The 11,400-nt window shown below is 38.8% G+C and overlaps 1 protein-coding gene across 1 annotated transcript in view; it reads right to left on the reverse strand.

The window, feature by feature from the left end:
• LOC126184037 (histone-lysine N-methyltransferase trithorax) overlaps window positions 1-10,047 on the reverse strand; it is a 219,481-nt gene extending 209,434 nt beyond the window's left edge. The window contains exons 1-2 of the mRNA XM_049926395.1: window positions 9,833-10,047; window positions 8,521-9,592 (exon numbers count right to left, since the gene is read on the reverse strand). Coding sequence (XP_049782352.1) covers window positions 8,521-9,592; window positions 9,833-9,991 — 1,231 coding nt within the window. The 5' untranslated portion in view covers window positions 9,992-10,047. The remainder of the gene's footprint in view (window positions 1-8,520; window positions 9,593-9,832) is intronic.
• Between the last annotated feature and the right edge of the window lie 1,353 nt (window positions 10,048-11,400).

Raw genomic sequence — 11,400 nt, forward strand, 5'->3', positions numbered from 1 at the left:
GCAGCCCAACATGACTAGGAACCCACAGAAACATGACACTGGCTCCATCAAGAGTGAGCAAGTGACAGTTTTCCTGGACTCACTGCACTGAGCGATGGACAGTGTACAGCACACATAGACTTTGGAGGGCACAAAGTGTCTGAGCAGAGGACACAATTTAAAAGCCAGTGTCGCTGGATGTACTCCATGGCTTGATGCAGGGCCGAGAGTTCGGCTGTAAATACTTAGGAGTGTGCCGGAAGCTGATATCGAAAGACACGGGTGCCAATGATGAAGGCATACCTGACCCCATGGTCAGTCCAAGAGCCATCAGTGTATAAAAAGGTTCTATCACAAAGTTCCATGCGAAGGTCGCGAAACTGAAGGCTATAGACTGAGGCTGGAGTAGTATTCTTAGGAAGCGAACGAAGGCCAAGGTTAAAATGGGCCGCTTCACGAAGCCAAGGTGGTGAAGGGTTCGCACTCACTGGGAAAGTCGCAGGTAGTGTGTAGTTAAGCCACTGTAAGAAGTTGGTTGGTTGGTTTCGGTTTTTGATGGGGGCTAAACATCAAGGTCATCAGTCCCCTGTTCCAAACAGACGTACTTGTAAAAGGCCTATACAGTAAACGCGTAACCTCTGCACGCAGAGGGAGGGAACACCAAGGGGTACAGAGCTAAAATGAACACCGCAATAACACAAAATAGAGGACACTTAAAAGGAGCAGAGCAAATAGTTGACTAGAGTAAAACAGACTACAGTGGTTGATGGATCAGGTAAAAGGTCAATCACTCAACTAAAAACGAAGAACCTCTAGCTGGAAAGCGTTCATAGAGGTTCCAACACAACTTGTTACCATAAAAGACACTATTTTGGTATCCACGTCACAATTACAAGTCGCTGGAGTGGTTGGAGCCTGAGAAATCATGCGAGAGCACCCACACTAGAGTGAGTGATAAAACCCAGCTGCATAGATAAAACGTAAAACTGAGTCAGTTATAGAGGCATCGTCACCTAGAATTAAAGGAAGTGCAGCTGGTAAATTAAAGGACTGCCGCAAGGGGCCTAAAAGGGGGCAGTCCATCAGAAGATGGACCACTGTCAGCCTGGCATCACAGCGACACTTGGGCGGGTTCTCACGGCGAAGGAGATAGCTGTGGGTCAACCAGCATAAGAAGTGCCGAAAGCAGACTCTAGGAGGTAATAGAGAAGAGCCCATACTCATGATCAAAGGAATCACCAAGGAGGCGGCATAGGACGGGTGGCCACGCATGGAAGACAAACAGCATGCATACCTGCTGAGAGAAAGTCACGGCGGTAGGACAGTGGTAGTTCAGCAGCTTCAACATACGGACTCTAGTGCAAAAGGCACCCATGGCCAAACGGATGCCACAATGGTGGGATAGTGTTGAGATGGCGTAAGAGGGATGGGTGTGCAGACGCATAAACAAAGCACCCATAGTTGAGTTTCGAACGGACAAGCGACCGGTACAAATGGAGGGCTGTGTACGTGAAATCATGGTGGCCAGCTTACGCAAAATGCATCATGTTTGCAAGGGTTTGTTGCAGTATGCAGTGGCCCCTCTACTGTGGGGAGTTCATATTTCTAAATTGTTTGTGGGTGATGTTAGTGATTCATTGCACTCTTGTGAGTGCTATCTAAGACAATAATACTGGAAGAGTATGTGATGATTTATTAAGAGTGTTATTTTGATTCTGCAGTTTTCGGGTTTGGGATTATTGAAATATTGGTGTGGTGTGTTGTTTATGGTTGGGAGTTCTATTTGTGGAAGGTATGAGACTGGCCAAAGTTGCTGCATATCAAACCAGGAGCCAGCATATATAGCGTTGTTGGCAGGACAACACATGGCATTCTATCAGGAGTAGTTTCTACTTTGAGAAGTGTAGGCTGGCCATTCAAGACATTATGATGATGACATTATTTTTGCTATTGCTAGATGGCTGAGACTGACTTCGAATGGTAAGTGTGTACTCACAATATCATTTTTCTTTATTGTAGTACATATGGTATGTGTTTATGTCGGTAATTATATGTTTCTTGTACATCGAAATTGGTGTCAACGAAATTTTTTTATGAATTTTTGGATTTGTTGTTAGTTGTGGTACTTAGGTTGTGATTGGTAGATAGTGTGGAGTTTGTTTTACCACATTTTTGAGGTTAGGTTTCTGAAAGTAGTTATAAGAGCGAGTTTTGGTTTTGTGGCACTGAAGACTTTGCTTTTGGCTATTCAGGTCATGTGAAATGACAGATAACAGATCTGTTTGAGTTGTATGTGGTTTTGCACTATTGTTGATTTCATTTAAGTTCAAGAGGCCAAGATAAAACTTACGATACCAGTTTTTTTTCCATGTTTTTATTGATGTTTTGTTGAATGCTGAAGGTTTGTTTGATTTTTGTTTGAGTATGTCTTCATTATACGATTGATGTATATTTACTGTCTCCATCCAAACCCATTAATTTCTGTGGTTGTCCTGTTAGTTTCAATGTATTTCTGCAATTAAATGTTCTCGTACTATCTGTGTGTGTAAATGAGTGACATAATTCCCAACATATTGTAAATGCCTGCAGTAGGGGATGTCCGCCATCTTGACGACATCGTAGGTCAAAACCAACAGGTGGTACCGCAATCTCCAATTATGCCCAAAATGTTTACTGTGAATATGAATCAAGGAAAATGTTACTTGTTTGCACTTCTCATCCTCCTCTCTATGCAAACAGTATTTACAAGATATTTTAAAATCAAGCTCAGTACAAACAGATCTGCAGAGAAGCTTGAGTGAGTGAGTGAGGTGAGTGAGACAGAGAGAGAGAGAGAGGAGAGAGAGAGAGAGAGAGAGAGAGAGAGAGGAAATTGTGCACTCAATCTCTGTAAGAAGAGCAGGAAACAACAAAGTTTACCACAGGTGTGAACAGCAGGGGGGGGGGGGGGGGCTAGTTTGTTACATTTAGGACATTTTTGACTTCATAATTATAATTTATTACACACGGAGGATACTATGAAATATATTGGCCTAGCAGTCCAAATAAAACATATCTGTATGCTTCTGTAGCCATGCAGTCTCCAGTTCTAACCTCGTTAGGCGAATCTCCTTTTATTAGAAGTATGAAGTTACTCGTTGGATTAGTGGTGCATTCTACCCATAATACCCACATTAAACAACAGCAGACCATAAAATTTTGAATGTGGGTCACCTGACAAACAGTCAGGAACGTCTATGTCTAAATACAATTGCAATACCATGGGTTTACATCAAAATATTGTAAATCAGAAAAAAATTCCAGTTGGTGCAAAAACAAATAGAGATTTTTCCAGTACTAGGTTCCACACATTATCATGACTTAAAAACCTGCAACATAAATATAAAAATCATTCACACATTCTCTCACTGTGTTTCCCTGCGAGTTCAACTACTGTAGAGTTTCGAGTTTCTAGCCAGCAGAACTTGTCAGTGTGTTCCAGAAGATTACACTCATCAAAATGTCACACCCTTTTGGAATGGAAAAGTGAGATTGGAGTGAGCATTTCCATAACACTGTGTACTATTATGACTCTCCAAGTTGTTACTCCATTCCAAGACATACGCTAATTAAATATCAACCAGTTTTTACTTTGAGACACTTTGAAAGGATGTTGCATAATGGCAATGGTTTTGATTTGTGTGTGTGTGTGTGGGGGGGGGGGGGGGGGGGCACATGTGTTAGAAGGAACTGCAAAGGAACAGAATACTTAAAAATGTGGAACATAAAGTGCGATAACATAAAAATACGGGCATACTAAACAGATTGGGGTTAACATACACTACTTGGTTCAATTTATTATTAGTTATCAGTAAAATTACTTCATAAGCTACTTAAATTTTTGGCTACTGTTTCCATATGCTACATTTACAGGTACCTGCTGATAAATGTAAGCTGATTGAACTGAATTGCATGGCAGTCCAAGTGCTATTTTAATCTGCCAGTTAAAAGAAACACAAACTTAACCACGGCTTGCCTGGTTGTTTTTTAAGGTTTTCAATTGGTAATTACTGCACTAGCTAATTAATTTCACTTGTACCTGTGTTTCATATTGCAAATTATTTGACCAAATACTTATTGCACATGGCCAATAAATAGCAATACCACCTCTCAAGCACTTATTAATACCGATCACCTAGTAACAGAAGGACTTGTGTGAACGACCAGGCATGTATTTAGCACACATTCATGGGAAATAACAGAAGTGGAATAAATGGATTGATGGATGTTCTGAGGCTTAGTGTGTATTTCCATACCATTTTGTCTTATATTACCTACAATGACTGATGAGTTCTAAACATTATATTTTCTGGCTCAAAAGCGCATAAATAGTTTGGTGATTAGAAAAAAATTAGAAAATTTTCATTGAATATATTATTATTCGTCAAATTAACATTTTATTTCCTAATTTTCACTCTGCTTGTTGTTTCAGAACTTGTCAATATTTTGGCTAAAGTAAAAATACCTGCAAAGGCTCACAAGATGAGAAAAGTGTGTTCCACATGCAAGATGTATGACTACAGAGAAGAGCAACCACAGCACACCTAAATAAATGAATAACACAGTTCGGTAAGTGAGATAAATCAACAATTAGATTGTCCAGCAAGAAGTGAGACAGTTCCTGAAGGCAGGCGTGTAGTCATTTAATCAAAACATCATTCAAAAGAGCTGTATTCCCATACTGGCACTAGAGAAGCTACTAACTTTAACAGAAGATTTTATTCCCCTCATTTACACAACTACTGGCAAATACTAATAGTTTTACCAAACAATAAAAAATGATTTTTAAGAATAATGACATTTAAATTAGTTTTTAACTCGTAGTTACCGAGTTCCAGAAGTGCGTACACAATGGAGCGTCTTCATTATGAAGACAAATGTAGAAATGCTACATCTGTGTGCAGCTCCTCACAGTTAAGTGCTGCATGCTGTATAGTAATCTGGAGACACCTTTCAGTGATGACAGTGCCCCAAAGTATCACAAATTCTCTATCAAAAAAACTTCTTTTTGTTACTCTCTGCAACCTTTATTTTCACTTACACATTTAAATGACAGTTGTATCACATCATGGATCAGTAACAGGATCTTAAAAGTTGAAAGACCGTGTACACAAAGTATACCTCATGGGCATGGGCTCCAATACTGTGGTAGTGTCACCACCCCCCCCCCCCCTTTTCTTTAAGTAAAGTGTTTGGCAGACAGTGACATCATCTTAATAAATCCCGTCATTTTTCATCATTAGAAATGTGGAATAAATATAAACTATCTTTCGTATGAGAACAACAATAAAACCTACGCATTCATACGAAGTAAGTTCACCAGCATACTTAAAACATACTATCACTAATGCAGCACTACAGCAATCATGTATAATTTCTATCATTTAAGCTTTTTGAGTGCAAGAGAACAGGCATCTACATGAACAATCAGTCTTTTCTAAAATAGTTTTCATTAACACAGTAGTTAAATAAAAGTACCATCTCAATCTGAAAATAATTTTTCTTTTTGTCCTTCCTCCAACTCATAGATTACATCAGAAACATACTGTGATATCTTAAATTCTGCAAATCAAAGTTATTTTTAAATGAGGCCATTTAATTATCTCATCTTTATACATTTATTTAATACAATGTAGCTTTAAAAAAATTAAGTTCCACAAACAATGCCTTAGTATATTTGCGTACAGTTGAAATGTAATTAACATGCAAATTTCCTAAGCTTCACTAGCCCATGGCCTACCTAGACATTTATGTGCCAATTTATCATTACGGACGATACATAGGCGTCCTAAATATGCCTGTACATACAAAAATATTGTCTTTCATAAATATTTTGTCATATGAAATACTAAACCATTAGACTAGTTGAAGCGTTCAATACCACTTCAACAACTCAACTTCAACCCAACCTAAACCCTAGGCTACGCTAGAGATCAGCATGTCACCAATTCTAAGACTTTGTATTCACATTTTCTATTCTTAGAATCCAGCCCAATCACATTCAAATAATATAATGATTTAAAGACCAAGTCATGAAACATTATCTTCCTATGGCTACACAGGGGAAAGGGAGACGAAGGCCTCAAACCAGCAGGCCGACGAACGTACTAAGTGATATGAAGAAACTAAGCCCTAGGGAAGATTGTCTATCAGAGGGACAGAAGACACAGCATAATTATGAAAGCCAAACCTGAGTAACAAAAAGGTAAGGACAAAGAAAGTCTCTTGTGTGGTGTCAGTGATCACAATACATCAAACAGAATGGAAGCAAACTTTGTAACCAAAACTGGTCTGCAAATAAAAAGAGGGAGGGGGGGGGGGTGGATAATGGCTGTCTGGTGGATGTTTTTCTCCTACAAGCTAAATAACTTGAGGAAATCAACATCTTGTATGCTGATAAAAAAAAAACCTAGAAAATCTGGTGCTTTAATATGACTTTTTAAGTACAAACAGTATGGTCCAATTTCAAATTAGTCACTTGTCCTACAGCCTCTTTCATGAATGAGGGTGGTTCGCACAGCTCAAGGCAGACAGGGAATGCACTGATGTGAGTTCCCCATGACTGTTGCCACAAGGTCATAAATGTGCTTTGTACTGCAAGACAGCACATATCACACAAATTATATCTCTTGCTTGCTTATGTACAATTTGTCACTTGCTACCACCATCAGCGATGATAACATGCAACAAACAGAATGAAAATTCACTAAATTGGTTGCACTGTCTACGAAATTCACAGCAGAGTGCTCAGAACACTGCTGAACACTTACGGTATCTAGTAGAATGCGTAATGTGGATGCGCAGAACAAGGCTAAACTAGACTCCAACATTCATTACTGCAGTTACAATGTGACAATATAAGATTGAAGAGAGATTTATTGCCAGCATAACAAAACAACAGTATCTTCATAGGACATAACAATGATAAATCGCAGGTGACAGCTGTCAAATTGTAAGTGTAATGTAATGAAAATGAGTTTGAACCTTTAATTATCCCACAGATCATTACAAGTTACAAACTTGCAGATCTCTGCATTGTTCATAGTTGAAGTATGATAAATGTGCAAAATATGCACCAACACAGTTGTCAGTAATTTGTCTATTACGCAACAGATTTTTCTATATTTACCTTGCAGCAGGAAACATGCACAAAATCTAGAGTAAACACTAATCTTGGGTTATCCTCCAGAGCAGTTTGTCACCATACTCTTTATTTTGCGATCATTGGCATTACTAAACGATAACTAAATTATCACGTTTCAACATAACCTAGATCTCATTAGTCTGTCGCCACAGTATTAACAAATGGAGGAGAGAGGCAGAGACTATGCCACAATCTAATCAGCACTTTTAACTACAAATCTGACTACAGAGCCACTATTTATTACATTTATTTATTATATTATATATATATCAACACTACAAGATCACTGGGGGGTGGCACTGAGCTGACAACCTAAGCCGTAAAAATCAACAGTTATGGAAACCAATGAAGAAATAGTCGGCCTGACTATATGATGGCTGCATGTTGCCAAGGATGGTTACAGGTCTTTGCAAAAAGTAGCTGTGCAAAGTTTGCACCTTAGTACAAAAAGTAGCTAATATTAAATTACTTTTATACTGATTGTACGCATGACTACTTTGAGTAAGTTTTACATCAGCCCACCATACACTGGTGGCTTGGATAGCTTGGTCATATGTGCTTGTGCACATCAACTATCACTTGATAATCACATAATAGCCTAAACTGGACAATAGTGAAAAATAAATAATAATTTCAGTTGAAGACTGAAAATGTTTATCATTTAATGAACAACAATTGTAAAGTACACTTCTTTACAGGTTTGAAAATTACTACTTATTTACAGTCTCAAATAATTATTCTATAGATAGTTTATATAAATGAATTTGCATTTGAAAAAGCTGCAGAAGCCAGACAAACGTTTTGCGAGTGTTTTATATCTGTATGTCTCATCCCTTTTACTGCCATAGTTGGAATACAAGAGAGTAGGAAATATTTGTCCTTCTAGTATTATATTTGTGAATCTGCATATTATTCTTAAATTCAAATGGATTGCTGAAAAATTTCATCTGTGAATGAATATTCTGTGAGGAGCACAGAGTACTTAATAATCCAAATAGTGAAAACTAATGTCTACAAGGTATGCCGGCCTATGTACCTGAACACCAAACAATGTTCTAATGACAGCTGTATACAACTCACTGCTCTTTCCTAAGTGAGGAATTATCTAAAATATAATTCCATGTAACTTAAACAAACGAAAAAATGCAAACTATTCTAATTTATTGGTTTCAATGTCGCAAAACATTTCAGTTACTCTACTAGCTTTCGTTTATGTGCAACATTACCATTGGTATTTACGTTCTTTATTTCCTTACTTTTAAACATTTTATCCACGTTAGCTATAGTAACACGTCGTCTTACATTAATAACAACAGTACACCGTATTAGTAGTAGCAGCAGTGGTGGTGTGTACTCACCATAGCCATGACTGAATGGACCGTCATTTACCGACGACGATTGTGTGTTGAGCTTCAGACGTGCCTGCCGTAAAATCACTTTACCTGGCGACCTAGAAAAAGTACTACTTTGTTTTTCATCACTTCGAATTTCAAAATCGGCTACACTGGCACTGATTGTTGTAGAGGAAGGGGAGGTGGTTTTTTCTGGACAACGTGCAGAGCTTTCGGTTTTATCATCTTGTTTCACTCTTCTTCTGCCAGTATCATCACCATCAGCTGTACCACCGTACCAGTTCAACTGCAGACCTAATTTATATGAAGGTTTCCACTTGCGCTTTCCTTCCAATATAAGGCCTGAGGAATCTACAGTATTTCCGGATGCACTTTCCCTTCTCACATTCGCAGTTCGAAGGTTGCACAAGGCTTTTTTGACATCACTTGAATCTGACTGTTTGTTTTCCACTGTACTCAAACACTTAACCGATTGTGGAATGTCCGAATTCAGAGACTCACTAGACACACTCTTAGATTTCTTAAGATCTACTGGAGGAGATAAACCAGTCGAGGTTTCAGAAGTAACAGCGTCGTTATCTATAAATTTCTTATTAGGTTTTATCACACGAGAAGAATGAGCGCTGTGACTAGGAAGCACAAACTTTCGAGATGCACCTGATGCGCCCTTTTCTTGCTGGCAATTATCGACAGCCAATGGAGTTGTACTAGATGTTTTCTTTGCCCTACGCAAAAGTTTCCTTGCCATCACATTCTTCACAGAGGGTGGATTCCTCGTCCTGCCGTCATACTTCCTCATTCGTTTCATACGTCTAACGGCAATCACTGAATTTCTTTTGCCACCACCATCAAAACATTTTTCACTATCAACCACAAGGCTATCTGAATCAGATTTCCCTTGCCCATCACAGCACTTTGCACTAAACCCAATCTCCTTTAGATCACTTTCAAATTTATTAATAAAATTAGCAGTATCTTTGTTTTCACCATCAGTTGACTTTCTTCTTTTATGGAAGTTCCTCGCATTTTCTACTGCTTCCTTGACTTGTTGATGTGTGAATCCACGAAAGTCAATAACCTAGAGACATAAATACTTGATTTATTACCAAGGTACGCCTCGACAGTGCATCACACACAAATAAACAATGACATAAACACAATACAGATACGCGATTATACACATAAATACAAATACGGCCCTTAACCTCTTATCGTATACACTTAACCCAGATAGTATCACAATACAGGCAAAATGGCAATCTGTACTAAATACGTGCAGTTGCCGCATTAACAAACAAACACAACAATAACCACTTACCTGCTCCTCGTTTCCAAAAGTTTCGTTAAACACAGTAAGGCCATAATATATCACTTGAGCGGCCCTGACTGACTCGTTCACTAGTTCCGTTACACACTCCGACACTTTAATTCGCTTCCGCGTCGACGTTTTTGATGGCTTGCCGGGGAATTTGCCCATGGTTGACACCCATTTACGCTCCAAACAAACCTTGTTTCTCTACATAACGAAGTAGACTCCCAACAAACAACTGACGATCATGTATCCGCATGTTTGCGCGCAAATGCCGTTTAGCTTGTGCGTAAAGAACATCTTGCCGACAGCCAAACCAAAGAAAACAATACACTTCAGCAAACAATCGAAATCGACGTTCATCTTTCAACGAATGCCCTTCCTATTGAAATTCCCACAAGTTACAAGTAATTAAAAATAGATAAAACGCCCACGAAACTGAGCAAGTTGCCAAAATTTTTAACCTGAGGCTTCAAAATTGAAGTAAAAAATAACTTCACAATTACACTGTTTCGCAGCTGAATCATCAGTAGTCTTTAAACTGCTATACGCTTTAAAGTTCAGAAAACGGGTGACCAAAACCGTTACGTCCAGTAGTATGGGAAGAATCCCCACTGAAATTTAGAATTTTACTTGGCGTGTTATTTAATCTTATTTGAGCGTGTCAGCAGTTATCTGCAGTAATGAGAGTGGCGAAGCAGAAATGTAGACGCACAGAAAAGATATTTAATGAACCCCCTTGCATTTTTCGTAGTTTACGTACGATAAATTATCGAAAAAGAGATAAAAATACTTGGCAGTTTGTCCATTACATAATATCACTATTCCGGATTTACATTGTAGTTTTCATTTTTACATTGGAAAGTACGTTGAATATGGCGCGAATGGTGACAGGCTACACAATAGATCAGTCTGTAACACCAATCTTTGTTTAGCGTTCAAGTTCGTTGGTTTAGAATTATCACGTCGCAATCTAACCTTGATCTCGAACTACACACACACACACACACACACACACACACACAGTATTTTAATTTACGACTGCGACGGCGTCTCAACGAAGAACGATGTCCCAGAAATAAATATGGTTCCAATACGCCAGTTCTGGCCAAGGTTTTCGGGAGGTTTCCCTTGCTTCTAAGGCGAATGCCGGAACTGGTAAGCCCGTCCCATTTATTCCCAACTGGGATCCCCCATTTGCCCCACTATCAGCTTGTCTGATAATTGGCCGACTCTTTAATGGGCCGGATCTCGGAACGACCCGCTCCACGCCTTGGAGTGAAAAAAAAAATAATAATCGCTCACCACTGCGACACTCTAACCTTATGGTTTTATGGTAGCTTTATGGTCGTTTATATAGGTCTTTTACCAAATCCGTGGAGTACAACTTATGGAACATCTTTTGTAAAATGTTGCATTTCACTTTCGTGAACAGTTGACTGTTCACAGTTTAAAAATAGCAGTTTTGATGTTTGTGTTCCATATTATCATCTAACAAACTCTACCTAAAAGTTATTGTTCCACACATCACCATGAGCTCTCTACAGTTGCAGTGTTTCTTCTTTGTCTCGGAATAG

This window comes from Schistocerca cancellata, chromosome 4 (assembly GCF_023864275.1).
Source record: "Schistocerca cancellata isolate TAMUIC-IGC-003103 chromosome 4, iqSchCanc2.1, whole genome shotgun sequence".
Classification (NCBI taxonomy): Eukaryota; Metazoa; Arthropoda; class Insecta; order Orthoptera; family Acrididae; genus Schistocerca; species Schistocerca cancellata.